The 17,472-nt window shown below is 42.6% G+C and overlaps 1 protein-coding gene across 6 annotated transcripts in view; it reads left to right on the top strand.

Moving 5' to 3' along the window:
• The first annotated feature begins 3,677 nt into the window (after positions 1-3,677).
• The window catches only part of PHF20 (PHD finger protein 20), a 46,123-nt gene continuing 32,328 nt past the window's right edge, over positions 3,678-17,472 (top strand). For 5 of the 6 annotated variants that reach the window (XR_014491946.1, XM_083358043.1, XM_083358044.1 and 2 more), the window contains exons 1-2: positions 3,678-3,829; positions 16,744-16,846. Coding sequence is in view for 4 of the 6 variants with exons in the window: in XM_083358043.1 (XP_083214169.1) it covers positions 16,749-16,846 (98 nt within the window). In the remaining 2 variants the exon portion in view is untranslated. The remainder of the gene's footprint in view (positions 3,830-16,743; positions 16,847-17,472) is intronic. The other variant, XM_083358045.1, reaches the window with a different exon arrangement.

Genomic DNA, 17,472 nt, shown 5'->3' with positions numbered 1-17,472 from the left:
TCCTCCTCGATCAAATCACGGACGAGGGGAGCCTTGTTCACAATGGATCTGGCATTAAAGTACACCAGCCTGAGCTCAGGGGCCTGATCCCCCTCACCCCCGGATAAACAGGTACCAACTGGAGGGTCGGAGCACGCCACTGCTTGAAGATAGCGGGGGCGCGATCCCAGGTGTTGATATGGCCGTGTAACCGCCTACTGCCGTTCCCAATCATCGTGGGGATTTGAAACCCCACCCCAATGCCAGGGAAACCAGGAGGACCCCAAGTCACCAACTTTTTCAGGGGTGTATGACCCCCATCAAAAGTAAGTACAGGACTACAGTAAATACAGTACAGGACTTCTCAAATGTTTACTGGCAAGCAGCTCCAGCTTGGAAGGGTTTAATCTGACCTTTTGCCCCACCAGGATCCTTAGAGCCTCCAGGAACTGATCCAGGACTTAAAAGACAGGATCTTCAGCCTCAGATTTTGATACCAGCTTTGATTAATGTATGCTTTGGGATTTTTCTTGGTAGTGGACTAGGTATATAAAATTGTATTCTTTAAAAAGTGTGTGTAAGGCAAATTTCAAAGAAGTACGGGTCTCAAAATTGTCATTTAATACCATTTTAACTCCCTGCAGATTTCTGAGCAAGAATAAATCCTTCTAGCATTATGTAACAAGTGGGTGACCTAATGGAAATACCTAGTAATAACATATACAAACAGCTTTTGGCAAAATAGTGTCATTAGCTATTAATTATATTGGGAGGGGCAGCTGTGCCGAGCTTCACACGTGACGAATACAGGGAGTGCAGAATTATTAGGCAAGTTGTATTTTTGAGGATTAATTTTATTATTGAACAACAACCATGTTCTCAATGAACCCAAAAAACTCATTAATATCAAAGCTGAATATTTTTGGAAGTAGTTTTCAGTTTGTTTTTAGTTATAGCTATTTTAGGGGGATATCTGTGTGTGCAGGTGACTATTACTGTGCATAATTATTAGGCAACTTAACAAAAAACAAATATATACCCATTTCAATTATTTATTTTTACCAGTGAAACCAATATAACATCTCAACATTCACAAATATACATTTCTGACATTCAAAAACATAACAAAAACAAATCAGTGACCAATATAGCCACCTTTCTTTGCAAGGACACTCAAAAGCCTGCCATCCATGGATTCTGTCAGTGTTTTGATCTGTTCACCATCAACATTGCGTGCAGCAGCAAGCACAGCCTCCCAGACACTGTTCAGAGAGGTGTACTGTTTTCCCTCCTTGTAAATCTCACATTTGATGATGGACCACAGGTTCTCAATGGGGTTCAGATCAGGTGAACAAGGAGGCCATGTCATTAGATTTCCTTCTTTTATACCCTTTCTTGCCAGCCACGCTGTGGAGTACTTGGACGCGTGTGATGGAGCATTGTCCTGCATGAAAATCATGTTTTTCTTGAAGGATGCAGACTTCTTCCTGTACCACTGCTTGAAGAAGGTGTCTTCCAGAAACTGGCAGTAGGACTGGGAGTTGAGCTTGACTCCATCCTCAACCCGAAAAGGCCCCACAAGCTCATCTTTGATGATACCAGCCCAAACCAGTACTCCACCTCCACCTTGCTGGCGTCTGAGTCGGACTGGAGCTCTCTGCCCTTTACCAATCCAGCCACGGGCCCATCCATCTGGCCCATCAAGACTCACTCTCATTTCATCAGTCCATAAAACCTTAGAAAAATCAGTCTTGAGATATTTCTTGGCCCAGTCTTGACGTTTCAGCTTGTGTGTCTTGTTCAGTGGTGGTCGTCTTTCAGCCTTTCTTACCTTGGCCATGTCTCTGAGTATTGCACACCTTGTGCTTTTGGGCACTCCAGTGATGTTGCAGCTCTGAAATATGGCCAAACTGGTGGCAAGTGGCATCTTGGCAGCTGCACGCTTGACTTTTCTCAGTTCATGGGCAGTTATTTTGCGCCTTGGTTTCTCCACACGCTTCTTGCGACCCTGTTGACTATTTTGAATGAAACGCTTGATTGTTCGATGATCACGCTTCAGAAGCTTTGCAATTTTAAGAGTGCTGCATCCCTCTGCAAGATATCTCACTATTTTTGACTTTTCTGAGCCTGTCAAGTCCTTCTTTTGACCCATTTTGCCAAAGGAAAGGAAGTTGCCTAATAATTATGCACACCTGATACAGGGTGTTGATGTCATTAGACCACACCCCTTCTCATTACAGAGATGCACATCACCTAATATGCTTAATTGGTAGTAGGCTTTCGAGCCTATACAGCTTGGAGTAAGACAACATGCATAAAGAGGATGATGTGGTCAAAATACTCATTTGCCTAATAATTCTGCACTCCCTGTAGCAGCAATATATGTTGATTAGTTCATGATTGTGTTATATCAAGCATAATCAAGAGTATCGAAAGAATTTTGCAGTATTTCGGATTTCTTCTAGTTTGTGGGCTTTCGATTTTGATGAAATATAGAGTATGTTGTTGTTGTTAGCTGTGAAGTCGTGTCCGACCCATCGTGACCCTATGGACAACGTACCTCCAGGCCTTCCTGTCCGCTACCATCTTCTGGAGTCCATTTAAGCTCACACCTACTGCTTCAGTGACTCCATCCAGCCACCTCATTTTCTGTCATCCCCTTCTTCTCTTGCCCTCAACCTTTCCCAGCATTAGGCTCTTCTCCAGTGAGTCCTTCCTTCTCATTAGGTGGCCAAAGTATTTGAGTTTTAGCTTCAGGACCTGGCCTTCTAAAGAGCAGTCAGGGTTGATCTCCTCTAGGACTGACCGGTTTGATAGCTTTGCAGTCCAAGGGACTCGCAGGAGTCTTCTCCAGCACCACAGTTCAAAGGCCTCAATTCTTTGGCACTCAGCCTTTTTTATGGTCCAACTTTCACTGCCATATATTGCAACTGGGAAGACCATAGCCTTGACTATACACACTTTTGTTGACTTGTTGCAGGGTGATATCTCTGCTTTTTAGTATGCTGTCTAGATTTGCCTTGGCTTTCCTCCCAAGGAGCAAGCGTCTTTTAATTTCTTGGCTACAGTCCCCATCTGCAGTGATCTTGGGAACCCAGGAAAGTATACTTAAGGCTTAATCCACCCACTCATCTCTTGACGATCCTTTGCTAAGGGGGTAAACGTGATCCTAAGAAGCTGCCATGCGTGGGGTTAATTTGCAGCCCAGGATTTTCTCCAGTGATAGACTATAATGTCTCAGGGCGAAGTCCTTCCGAACCTGGTTACCGAAGATTCTTTTAGCAGCTAAAGATACGAAGAGCTAAATCTGCACTCCGAACCCGTGATTTCATATTACACAGCAATATCCTTTTTTTTTTGAGGCGTAATTTTTGGAAGAAAACGGTCTCTTGCTCCGTCCGATAACGTAGTACTTTGTATACTAGACTCAACAGCAGCGTGACGCTGCTGGGGATACTTGTGAATAAAGACGGCTAGACAGCCGAGGGTTTCAATTTCTAAACGTCTGCAACACACTCGGGGTCCGGTGACAGCGACCGCGCGGGATCTGGCAATCCCATTTGCCCAGCGCAAAGGTTCCGACTGGGGGAAATTGTGAGCAAAGCCGCCTCACAAGCGGTAACTCTCCAAGCTCCCGCCTGAGAGCAAAAGCCACGCCCTCACCCGCTCCTCCCACTGAAGGCCCTCCCTCCTTCCCTTCACGGCGATCGGACTAGCGGCACTGCAGCCGTGGCGGCCATTTTGTGGCACTGCTGCGTCGTCGTCGTCGTCGGTTGTTTGGTTTCGGTAACGGGACCTCGCGGGAAGTCTCGGCTTCCACGCTCTCCCCTTTTTCCGTGCGAAGAACCCGGTAAGAATACGACACTACTTGGGTAACTACCAGCAGAAAGCAGCCGGGGAAACCCGGCGGGAAACACCAAGGGCTCCCGCCACGGCCTCACAAAGGCGGAGAGGGGCGGGGACCCCGGCGGGGGCTGAGGGAGACTCCCGGGGCTTGGGTGGCTGATTTTAGCTCAGTGCGGAGCCCAGCCACGCACCGCGGAGGCGAATGGCTCCTGAGCTCCCGGGTTCTCTGAAGCCTTTTTTTTTTAGGGGGCTGGCCCTGGGCCTGGCGTGCCGGCCCATCCGGCTCGTAGCGCCCGCGTGGGCTTGGCGAGCGGAGGCCTCGCGAGCTCTTGACTCCAGCGCTGGGAGGTGGGGAGGTGTTGCCGGCCGCACCATGCTTTCCCTCTCTGAGGCGGAGGCCGGGGATGCTGCCCAGCCCCCTGTCCGCGGTAGAATGCCAAGGCGTAAGCGCGCTTCTTCCTGGCTAAAGAAGTGCTCTTTTTCTGGGATGGCCAGGACTTGTGACCTTGATCGCCGGAGGTGCCGCGTTTGTCTTTTACATCTGAGTGTTTGGTTTCAATTGGGCCGCAAAGCCGCTGCGATTTCTAAACGGCATGAAGTTGTACTTGAAGCGTGACAAGCCTTGGCGCGCGTGGTTGCTTTTTCGTTCAGTCTCCTGATTTCAGGGACCGCCTCCAGATAACGTTTGGCAAAAATAGCCTTTTAGTGGTCGCAGGAATTGTCATCGCTGTGCTGTGCTGTGCTGTGTTTTCAAAATTGCTTTTCTGAAATTGTTAGAATAATGAATAATGCTGACGAATCGCTGGGACTTCGGAGCGGGTGTTCGCTTGACAAGACATAATGGGTGTTGCAGTTATATAACATATAACTTTTTTGCTAATTGCTTACCCTCAGGGTTCTTATTGTTTGAAAAGGTCAGTCCTCTTAAATGGTTGTATAGAGCATAGACATTGTAAGCATTTTTGAATTTACCGAATGTCTGCATGCTATTCTGTTTGTTTTTTAAAAAAAAACCTTTACGGGAGAACAACCTGGAGTAAATTATTTTTCTGCTTTTACCTAGAATTCTTGATAGCTTATTTGTTTTTTACTGGATTGGGCTTAATTGGTCTGCCAAAGAAATCAACTAAACATATTCATTCTTAATGGAATCAGAATAATACATTTGTCAAGTTTTTGAAGTTACCTAGAGATGGTGGTAGAACAAAATAATTGAACTATGTTTACCTTTCTGTCTTTATTAAGGGTGATTCTTTATAACTAGATTTTTCATATTTCAACATAGAGTAATGGCATGGCAACAGTGGAGTCTGAAATACGTTAAATCAAACTTTTGGGGGTAATGAATATTAATACAGTGTTTTGGGGGAATTTTGCCTTTGTTTTTATGAAAATTTTATTTAAATAATAAATTCTTATAATGATGTTTCTTCAGCACTTTGTCTAATTCAGCAGTAATGAAACTTTTGAAAATGTTCTGCTAGTTCATTCCAAAGTATAATATTTTTCCTGTAGCATATGCCACTTAGAAAAACCATTCTCCTCAAAGTGTGGCTTTATTTTAATCTGCTTGCCCAAGATTATGATTGTGGCACAGTTTGCCATACTATACAATCTTGTACTGCCTTCCTGATGTGCTGTGTGCCTGCAGCGTATAAGTACAGGTGTCATGATTGTTTGTAGACTGACCTCTGTTGGTCTAAAGTAGAACTGCACAGGCTACATATGGCTTTGAAAACTAGTCCTGCCCATTTCCCAGTAAGGCAAAATTATTGAACACCATTGACTTTTGTTGTTTTTTTGCTTGTTCTGTTTTTTTTAATAAATATTTTATTGATTTTTTATTATTGCAAATCATAAATGCTTAGTAAACAAACGTGATGTCCGGGTACATTTGTTACTCAATGTTGCATCTTAACTTCACTATAAATCTGTTCAATGCTACACAATGCAGTGGGTTTGTTTTTTTTAATCCCCTTTTCTTCCCTTGATGTTTTCATTTTCTCAACATTAAACAAATACAATTCTTACTACTATGCTTGTTCTGTTTTTAATCTTGACTGCTGTTTATGTGGGTGTGTTTTTATTGTTACATGATTTACAGTGTTTTTAACTGATAACTTTTCAGAGTTATAAATTTGAGATGGGCAGTCATATAAATAAAAAAATATAAAAATGTAATTTAAATGTAGTTTAGCTTTTGTCTTAGCCTCATCCACTTTTGGATTTAGTTTGGCATATACTTAACTAAACTAAAATCCTTAAGTATAGAATGTAAGGGAAACTTATTATTTTTAAAAAAAATACATATTTCTGGTTTGACTGTTGAATGTGAGAAATCAACCAGAAACCCCACATTCAAAATAATGCCTTGCTAGGTATATATTTTCTATATTTTTAAAAATTAAACAATAGCAAAACAAACATTTTTAAAAAATATTGAATTAAAAAACTAAGATAAGAAATGGAAATAAACATATATATGAATAAAAGGTAGGAGCCAGTGCTCATCTCCGTTTCAAAGCCGAAGAGCCAGCGCTTGTCCGAGGACATCTCCGTGGTCATGTGGCCGGCATGACTAGCCACCAAAGGCACACAGAACGCTGTTACCTTCCCACGTAGTGGTCCCTATTTTTCTACTTGCATTTTTACGTGCTTTTGAACTGCTAGGTTGGCAGAAGCTGGGACGAGTAACAGGCACTCACTCTGTTACGTGGCACTTGGGATTTGACCCACCAAACTGCCGACCTTCTGATCGACAAGCTCAGCGTCCTAACCCACTGAGCCACCGCGTCCCTACTATATATGAATATATATGCTTTAAATCTTTGCATTTCGTCTTACTTTCTCAATGTTTTATCAAGTACATTTGTACAACCTGAAATAAAATGTTAGAACATTAATTACTATAGATAAAGAATAGTAATCAAATTTAAATGAACTGATCAGTAATTGAAGGATTTTTCAAAGCCTGCCTTTAATGTTTCAACTAAAAGCTATTTCCAAAATTTTTAAATACACTGGACCAAAGAAAGAGTACATCAGTATTCAAGTTTGTTGAGATAAGAATTTGAATATATTTCTTACTTGTAACACTAAGTGGCTTAACAAACATTGTCAGTGGTAGGAGTTGGGTGATTTCACCAATATCTTCAAAACCTTTGACCAAAGGAATGGATAATGAGCATTTCTACCAGAACTGAATCTAAGTGTTTTACAATCCCACCAACCCAATCTTGGGAGTTAAAATTTATGTCATGTAATTTTAGTGGTATGAAATGCAGTTTTGGATGATTTTCCAGATCAATATTTGATGATTTTATACATTTAAAACAACTTTTATGTCACAAATTTCTCCTAAAATTCATTAAATTCTGATCCCAAACAATCTTCCCAGGATTGATTCTTTTATATTATGCACAATGGGATTCTTTAAAGAGTTTTGTCTCACTTACTTTGGCCACGCGGGGAAATTCACTGGAGAAAGCAATTTATGTTGGGAAGAGCTAGCACTGAAAGGAAATCAGTCTGCCAAAGAACACGATGGCTGAACAGCATCAAAGGTGACACTAGCCATAGTATAGAAAATCATGAAACAATGTAAGATCAGAAAACGTAGACCTGACCTATGAAATCGCGAAGACTCTGACACAACTGAACAGATATTTCTGTATCTCATCATTAAATAATTTTATGTAATATTGAATAGATGTGTTGATTTTTATTAAGGAAAATTTATACCATTCCTTAAGTATCTTGTCAAGCTAATTTAAAGATTTAGGACCTACAAAGGATTGGTATGAGCTGCTAAATAAATGTATTGAGGATGATCTTCTGCACATGATTAAACCAATTACTGTTGCCACTAAAAGACTTGCATTTAAAATAATTATTGTTCCAAAATCTCTGCTTCTAGTTCCATTACCGGTTACTTGGTTTCATAATACAGGTAATCCTCACTTAACATGGTCTTGGGACCCAAATTTCCTTTGTTAAACAACATTATCAAAATGGTGATGTCATACAAATGTGCCATTTAGCTATGCCAGTTCCAACACTTTCGATTGCCATTGTTAAGTGAATCCTCCTGCCCTGAAGATGGCAGTGAAGGTTGCAAATTATGATTACATGACCACAACATCGTAGTTATGCTGCAACTTCATAGTTGTGGCCAAATACTGTGTCTGGATGTGATCCTGTGACTACAGGAATACGACCAAAGTATCAAACATTCAACACTGTCGTAAGTTCAGTCACTGAACAAAAGACTATTAAGCAAAACTATATCAGGGGTGTCAAACTCAATTTCATTGAGGGCCACATCAGCATTGCGGTTGCCCTCAGGGGCTGGGTGGGTGTGGCCAGGGTGGGCATGGCCAGCTCTACATCGTTCACATCAAGGGTGCCTATGGGGGCCTGGGCAGGAGTGGGACAGATCTGAGGGTCTCTGGCAGAAGGAGATGGGACCAGGGCAAGTGCCAAGGCATGGTCCACTGGAGGAGCCTCACTGTTTCCCTCAGGCCATGGGGGGGCTGGATGGTAGTGCGGAGGTCAAATGCCCAGTCCTCAAAGCACCCGCGGCACTAAGCCTGGCACCACTTCCCCAAGGGGGCACTCAGCTGTTGTGCTTGCTCTCCTTAGCTAGGTTGCTCATGATGGGTATGAGGGCAAAGTCAAGAGGGAGGCCCACTCCCTCTCCATGTGAGGAGACCTGAGTTTGTATGCAAAGCTTCCTTAGCAATAGGATGGGAGACACCCCAGGATAGGCCAGGAGGAGGGGGCAAGGGGATGGTGAAAGGGCAGCAGGGAAGGTCGTTCCTTCCTTCCTGTGGTGGAAAAATATTTGAGATGAGGGAGGGAGAAAAACAGGCAAGAAACGCAGCTGGGGAAGTGTCATCCTTCGTGAGGAATGAAGAAACGCACCATCGCCTGGAATTGGCCAGCACATGGCCCTTGCCTACTTCACATATCCGGCTTGGTGGGCTCTGGGGGAGGGGATGCCATGAGCAGCATGAGAGTCAATGTTACCTGCGCAATGCTGCCCAGCCCCTAGCCTGCCCGGTTTTGGCAGGCAGCGGGGTGATCTCACAGTATTGAGAGGCTGAGCCGGGTGGCATGAATCTGAAGAGAAGCGTGACGCTGCCTGGCCCCTAGCCTGCCCAAAGTAGGCAGGGCCATGTGCTGGCCACTTCCAGGTGATGGTGTATTTCTTCATTCCTCACAAAGAGTGATACCTCCCCAGCACGCATCCAGAAGGTGGGATCAACGCAGCAGGGGCTGGTCCCTTGCTGTTTCCAGACGGCCTTGTGGAGCTAAGACTGAATGCATTTCAGCATAGATGGCCACCACGAAATTGTACATTGGCTCCCGGCTGGCCTGGGCCAGGGCCAAGGCAGCAGGGACCATTCCCTCACTGTTTCCAGGATGGCTTCGCGGGCCACATGAAACCACTTCGCGGGCCACATCTGGCCCCCGGGCCTTGTGTTTGACATGTCTGATCTTATATGCAAAGGGACGTGGCGGCTCAGTGGGTTAGGACGCTGAGCTGCAGTTTAGCAGGTCGAATCCCGAGTGCCGTGTAACAGTGAGCACCTGTTACTCATCCCAGCTTCTGCCAACCTAGCAGTTCGAAAGCACGTAAAAATGCAAGTAGAAAAATAGGGACCACTATGGTGGGAAGGTAACAGCGTTCCGTGTGCCTTTGGCATCTAGTCATGCTGGCCACATGACCACGGAGACGTCCTCGGACAAGTGCTGGCTCTTTGGCTTTGGAACGGAGATGAGCACCGGCCCCTAGAGTTGGAAACGACTAGCACGCATGTGCGGGGGAACCTTTACCTTTATCTATATAATTTCCTTTAAATTTTCACATGACAATAAATAAAGAGGGCTTAGCAAACTGTACGTGGTTAAGCAAAAACATGATGGAGATTTATATGTACTTTATTTGAAACATTGATAACTTACAATTAAGGGAATTAAAATTATTTAAATTTTAAAATTGAAATAAATTTGGGGCATACTAATTCATATATCATTGGATTACCTATCAGGGTAATTTTAACTGGTATCATTAAGAAATGCATATCTGCTATCTCAAATCCATTATTCAAAATTTTGAAAGCTTGAAAAAATGGAAACAATTTTTCAGAAAAGTGTTGCTAGGATAAATGAGAAGTTAGGGGGAGGGAAATGAAAATAGATTTTAACCTAAGAAAGAGTACCTCTTGGTTGTACAGGAGATTAACAAAGATATTTAAAAGAGAGAAAAAATAATAAGCTAAAGCTGATATTAAAATAACACGTGAGTTGTTGGCTAACATAATATATAACTTATGCAATTTGTTACCAGAAGTAAACCATATTTATTCCTGTAGTGGAGTCAGTAATTCACTCACCTACACAAAAGCAAACAAAATGTAGTTTTATATAAACATCTTGCCAATGGAAAACATGTAGAATTGTACATTATTTTAGCTTGAAAATAATCTCTTGAAAAAATTTAGTTCAGTCTTGCTTCCATATTAATGAAACTAATTTTGAAATAGCAATTACGTTTTTTCTGAGGATTAGCAAAGTAGCAATGAAAAATGCAATATATATTTAGAAAAATATATAATGATGATGATGATGATTTATTATTATTATTACTTGTATACCCCGTAGGACTCAGGGCAGTTTACAGGGAAAAATTAAAAATACATAACATGCAAAGTTAAAATCGATTAAAACTAAGATTAAATTAAGTCCCTGAATTTAAACTAAAAGCCCATTAATAAATAATTAAAACCCCTCAGTCTGGGCCAGACAGCTCAAAAAACCAGGTTTTCAAGTCCCTGCGAAATGAGCGAAGGTCAGGGGCAGTCCTAAGCTCCGTGGGAAGTTGGTTCCAAAGGGCCGGCGTGCCCACAGAGAACGCCCTTCCCCTGGGAATAACCTGCCGGCATTCCTTGACCGGCGGTACCCTAAGGAGGCCCTCCCTGTGGGAGCGCACAGGACAATGGGAAGTTGATGCCGGCAGCAGGTGTTCCCTTAGGTAATCCGGACCCAAGCTATTTAGAGCTTTATAGGTCATTACCAGCACCTTGAATCTCACCCAGAGGGCAACCGGAAGCCAATGCAGCTCACGGAGAAGAGGTGTTACACGGGAGTATCGGGAGACTCCCCTAACAACTCGTGCAGCTGCATTCTGCACTAGTTGAAGCCTCCGAGTGGTCCTCAAGGGCAGCCCCATGTAGAGAGCGTTGCAGTAGTCTAGCCGGGAGGTCACGAGCGCATGGGTGACTGTGCGTAGGGCATATCTAGATCCGTACCAATCGGGTTTCAGACCAGGGCACAGCACGGAGACGGCATTGGTCGCGCTGGTGAATGATCTCTGGCGGGCCCGAGATAGAGGTTACTCTTCTGTCCTGGTCCTATTAGATCTATCAGCGGCTTTTGATACCATCGACCATGGTATCTTACTGCGTCGTCTTGAGGGGCTGGGAGTGGGAGGCACCGTTCTGCGTTGGTTCTCCTCCTATCTCTCGGACCGTTCGCAGACGGTGTTGGCAGGAGGGCAGAGGTCAAGCCCTAGGCCTCTTAATTGTGGAGTGCCTCAGGGTTCGGTGCTCTCGCCCCTCCTGTTCAACATCTATATGAAGCCGCTGGGAGAGATCATCCGTAGCTTCGGGGTGAAATATCATCAATATGCTGATGATACCCAGCTATTCATCTCCACCCCGAACCAACCCAGTGATGCCCTCGATGTGATGTCCCGTTGTCTGGAAGCGGTACAGATTTGGATGGGAGAAAACAGGCTTCGACTCAACCCGGCCAAGACTGAGTGGCTGTACATACCGTCATCTCGTTTAGTCCAAGAGGTTCCATCTCTGACTATAGGAGGAGAGATGTTACCTCCCATTGATAAAGCACGCAATCTGGGCGTCCTCCTAGATTCACGACTCAGTTTTGAAGATCACATTGGAACTGTGGCTAGGGGGGCATTTGCCCAGATTCGTCTTATATACCAATTGCGCCCCTTTTTGGACCGAGATGCCCTACGTACAGTCACCCACGCACTCGTTACCTCCCGTATTGATTACTGTAATGCTCTCTACATGGGGCTGCCCTTAAAGACCACCCGGAGGCTTCAGCTGGTGCAGAATGCAGCTGCACGGGTTGTGATGGGAGCTTCCCGATACTCCCATATTACACCCCTCCTGCGTGAGCTGCATTGGCTACCAGTTGCCCTCCGGGTGAGATTTAAGGTGCTGGTACTTACCTTTAAAGCCCTACATGGCTTAGGTCCGGGATACTTGCAGGACCATCTGCTGCCGGGAACAAATTCCCATCGTCCAGTACGCTCACACAGAGAAGGCCTCCTCAGGGTACCGTCAGCTAGGCAATGTCGGCTGGCGACCCCCAGGGGGAGGGCCTTCTCTGTGGGAGCACCAACCCTATGTAATCAGCTTCCCCCTGAGCTTCGGATAGCCCAAAACCTCCAATCCTTTCGCCGCGGCCTCAAAACACACCTGTTCCACCAAGCTGACCTAGACTGACAGGCATTTTAATTAATTTATATTTAGTATTTTTAATTCATTTTTAAATTCTCTAATTTTTTATTGCACTGATGTTCTCAATTTCATTTTATCTTGATTTATGCACTTATTATATGTTTTACTGTGAGCCGCCCTGAGTCCTTCAGGAGATAGGGCGGGATATAAATCCCATCAATAAATAAATAAATAAATCTCGGTCCAGATAGGGCCGCAACTGGCGCACCAGACAAAGCTGGGCAAAAGCCCCCCTGGTCACAGCTCCTATATGGTCTTCGAAATTGAGCCGTGAATCCAAGAGGACGCCCAAGTTGCAAGCCCTATCGACGGGGGGTAACACCTCACCCCCCATCATTAGTGGTGGAACAACCTGGTTTATCCAAGATGCCGGTATGCACAGCCACTCAGTCTTGGCAGGATTGAGACAAAGCCTGTTTCTCCCCATCCAAACCTGGACCGCTTCCAGACAACGGGACATCACGTCGAGTGCATCACTGGGTTGGTTCGGGGTGGAGAGAAAAAGTTGGGTATCATCAGCGTACTGATGATACCCCACCCCGAAACCACGAATGAGCTCGCCCAGTTGTTTCATGTAGATGTTGAACGGGAAGGGAGAGAGAACCGACCCCTGGGGGACTCCACAAATTAGAGACCTCGGGGCGGACCTCTGCCCTCCCGTCAACACCGACTGCGAGCGGCCCAGGAGATAGGAGGAGAACCACCGTAAAACAGTGCCTCCCACTCCTAACCCCCTGAGACGCCGCAGTAGGATACCATGGTCGATGGTATCGAAAGCTGGTGAGAGATCTAAAAGGACTAGGACATAGGAACATCCCCTGTCCCGAGCCCGCCAGAGATCATTCACCAGTGCGACCAATGCCATCTCTGTGCTGTACCCAGGCCTGAAACCCGATTGATACGGGTCAAGATAATCCGTTTCTGTATTTATATTATAAGATACTGTATTTATATTTAATTGTAGAACATGTATTTTAGAACCATAAACAAAACCTGTACATTTTGATTGTGCCTATGATTGATTGATTATATGCCATCTTGTTTCTCTTAGTGATCATATAAATAATTTTCCTCCGGAATGATCTGTCCCCAACTTCAGATGCACCCTTTGGTGCTATAACTGAATCCATCCACCTTGTTATAGGACATTTTCTTCCTCCTCCTACCCTTCTCAATATTACAAACTTCTTGAGAGCTAAGTCTTCACAAATTATTCAGTATATGATCATTTGAGCTAGGTCATTTGTACAAGAACTGGATTGATTTGTTCTGTAATCCATTTGTACATTTTCTTAGCTATTCATAGGAATCTTCTGCAACAGTAATATTTCAAAAGCATTATTATCCTTCTTGTCCTTCTTGAAAGCCTAATTCACTTCCATAGAGAATCACAAGAAAAGCCATTCCCAGCACCATTTGATCTTTTAAGGTCCAGACCAGGGGGTTAGCAACCTTAAACAGTGAAAGAGCCACTTGGAACCGGTTCCCTCACAAAAGGAAAAACTGGGAGCCGCAAAAAATGTGTGTACATGTGCACATGCGCAGAACAGGGTTTGACTGAAGAGTTAAGCCAAGGTGAGATATGCACCTACCCTGCATATTTGAATTGATTGGTTGAACTTTTTTAGTCCCACCTTTTTTTTTTTTTTTTGGACTGCACATGGCAGAGGACTGGGAGCCGCAGCAGACGGCTGAAAGAGCCGCACGTGGCTCCAGAGCCGCGGGTTGCAGACCTGTGGTCTAGACAAATCACAGCATGTGAACATGTTTTCTGAAGTCTTCACAGTTACTCTATACAGTGCTAGCATGCATCAAAAAAACTGGAATTCTAAACAGGGTTTCCTTACTATCAATTATCTCCATATTCATTTGATATTCATAGTATTTTAGAATAGGTACTTATTAAAATGCTGTATATAGTTTTTTACAATCATTGCTATATTTAGCAATAAGTATAATAAAGTGACTGATAAATGTTGCTCATAAAAAATATACTAAAAGTTGGGAAAAAGTTAAAAAGCACCAAACCTTCATATTTTGTATGATTAGAGCAGAATTGAGCATTTCTTAGGCTTGTCTGATTTGAACCTTTTAAAAAATAAACAATTTTTAGAACTCCAAGACTCTACCAAATTGTGTCAGGTACAAAAAGAATTAAAGGGCAGGATTTCTTTGACCACATTCAGTATATAAAAATAGGTTTTCCAAATTAGAACTGCAAATAAATTTGGATGTATATTCTACTCACCCAAATATTTCATTTCAATGATGTTTCTAATTAATTTCTATATTGGAATTGAACAATTATAGGTTGGAATTGATCTACATTTAAAAATACCTATTTCACAGAATATTTCTGCCTCAGGAACTGTATTTGTTTTATTACAAATTATAAAATAGTGTGATTGTAGAAAGACTACATGGTGGCATAGCATTATTTAGCCATTGCTATTTCTTTCCTGGAAATGTATTTTTTAATACAGTATAAAAGCCATCCAGTTGCAAAGATCAAGTATTAGACATTGGCTGTTGCTATTTTGGATTGACCAATCAAACCAAATGACCACTCCCATTCAGAATTGCAGGGGATAAAGTGGATGAGCTTATAATTGTTCTTGATGACATGCAGTATGTTTTACTAGTCAGTGTATATTATTACAGCTTATAACAGTGATTTACTCAGTGCAGGAATCTGGCCATTGTGATTCTTTTATACTGTTCTTTACAAACAATTATCTGTGTAAGAAACTGAAATCATCACTAATAATAGATTTATGACTCATCTTCCAAATTGAAATGCAGATTTATGAAGATAGTATTTAATGTAGAATTCAGACAATGCGTGCTGGTTTCATTTCTAGACTTCAGCAAGGCGTGTAGTAGGTAGGCATTGAAGAGCTATAAATATATGTGTTAAACTTTTTCCTGAAGATTGAAAGGTGATTTGGAAATATTTATTGTTTGTTGAGATGAATTTCAGGAAAGTGAAATGTGCTGGCCAATAAGTGCTGATCTAAATTTTTAAAAGTTCCCATAACGACTACATGTAGTCTGTAACTTTTAACATTCCTGTTAATAATGGCCTCAGAAAGGGTGATTTATGGCATGTAAATGCTTTATAGCATTTCCAACCATCACAAAATGTCTCCCCCTCCAACTTGTGATCTCAATCTGGGTGCTTGGTAACCTGTTTATAGTAACAACTGGTTGCCAGGCGCCCCATGATCATGTGTTAAACGTTTGCCAGCTTCCCCAGAAATTCTAGAGGGGAGGTTGCAAGTTATGTCACCTGCCAAGAGGATTCCCTCTGGGGGCTGGTTGAAAGAGCACCCTGTTGAAGGATTTCAGCTCCATGCCTGAAATCCTTTGGCAGGAGCTCTTTCAACCAGCCCCTAGAGATGTGAGGGAGTGAAAATCCAAGAAGGATTTTATGTTCTTGAGTGGAGAGGCAGTACTAAGGTATGAAGAACAGGATGCCTCAGAAGTGAGGTGAGGTCCTGGAAAGCCCAGCCAGGTTGTGAGAATATCTCCCCATTTAGGGGCTGAAAATTTTGCTTGGGCTTTGTATCTAGTCTCCGAGAGTTGTCTCCAAACCCAAGGCACCCTGCACTCTTTAATTTGGGACTTCACTTAATGACCCGTGTAATCACTTAACATCTGCAACCAAGAGTTCCAAGGCTCCAGTCATTGAACGAAGCAGTTACATGATGTCTCAATAACTTCACTTAATGACCAAAATTCTGGCCCCAGTTGTGGTAATAGATCGAGGACTACTGGTACTTGGCTTCAGTGACTCAAATTCACACTTCTTCCCTCTGATACAATAAAGAAAATAAGATGTTCTTGACTATTATAACATTTTCAATATTATGAAAAAGTATTGGGTAGAGATTTTTAGTGGAAAGATTGAATATTCACAGCAGCTTTTGAATTATAAGTGCAGTATATATTCAGTGGTTGTTAATAGTTTTTGAGATATGTTTGGTAGAGATGTGTTTGTGCTAAATGATGATACAATGTGTAGGAGTAAATTGTTTATAGCATGCATATTATTAGGAATATATGACCTGAATATTTATGTAGTGTTCTCTCTTTAATGTACTTGTTAACTTATTTTCTCACTCATCTGAGAAAAATTACTTTTGTGGCAATATCAGGGAGGATAGTTTTATTTATCAAATTTGTATAGCTGCCCATCTCCCCAAAAGCAATTCTTGGCGTTGCAGAGTTAAAAAAAATTACAGTTTTTAGCATAGCACATTCTGTACATGCTATCAGCAGTAAACACTGCGCCATGTATTTACTTGTCCTTTATTTATAACAGTTTGTACAGATGCTCTTTCATGTTTTTTCATCCATTCAGTTTGAATGCTTATATGGGCCTATGGTCTGTTACACTCCTCTGGTGAGGTGACACTGTCTCCCTGGCAGCTATTTCTGCAGTGGCACTCAGAGCCATGGCTGAGGTAAGTGAGCTTACTGCAAGCCATGGTACCAGTATATGACTAAGATAGAGCGATTTAACACTAATTTCAGCCTGAATTGGGTTGAACAGCATGTTAAAGTTAACCTTGGTGTAGCTTAGTATTTGATGGAAACAAAACCATTTGGAAAAAGAAAAGTTTATAGAAGTCAAACTCTACTTGTACAATTGTTTAGAAATAGAAGGTAATTTTCTTAAGGAGATAGCAAGGATTACTTCAAGATGTATTTTAGCTTTTAATCCCCTAGGTAAATTTGTTTTCTAGATCTATAAAGAATAGTAAGAGTAATATGTACAGTGTGTTCAAAAAGGAGATAATTACTTGCTCTGTTTTCATTAGATTGTCTGTACTGGAAGGGATAATTTTAGTCTATATGATTAAAAGTCTTACCTAATAAACATAATAAGAAGGCCTCTGACTTTTCCATGGAATCTCAGAAGGAAATAAAGCATTATTTTAGAGATTATCTCTGTCCTACAACTTCAAATTGGAGAATACAGAATAGAACATAGAATAACTGAGTTGGAAGGGATCTGGAGATCATCTAGTCCAGGGGTCGGCAACCTCAGCTCTTTTATGACTCGTGGACTTCAACTCCCAGAATTCCT

Source organism: Vipera ursinii (genome assembly GCF_947247035.1).
Source record: "Vipera ursinii genome assembly, chromosome: 3".
Classification (NCBI taxonomy): Eukaryota; Metazoa; Chordata; class Lepidosauria; order Squamata; family Viperidae; genus Vipera; species Vipera ursinii.
The sequence above is the reverse complement of the archived record's forward strand: the minus strand, read 5'-3'. Positions and strand labels throughout refer to the sequence as shown.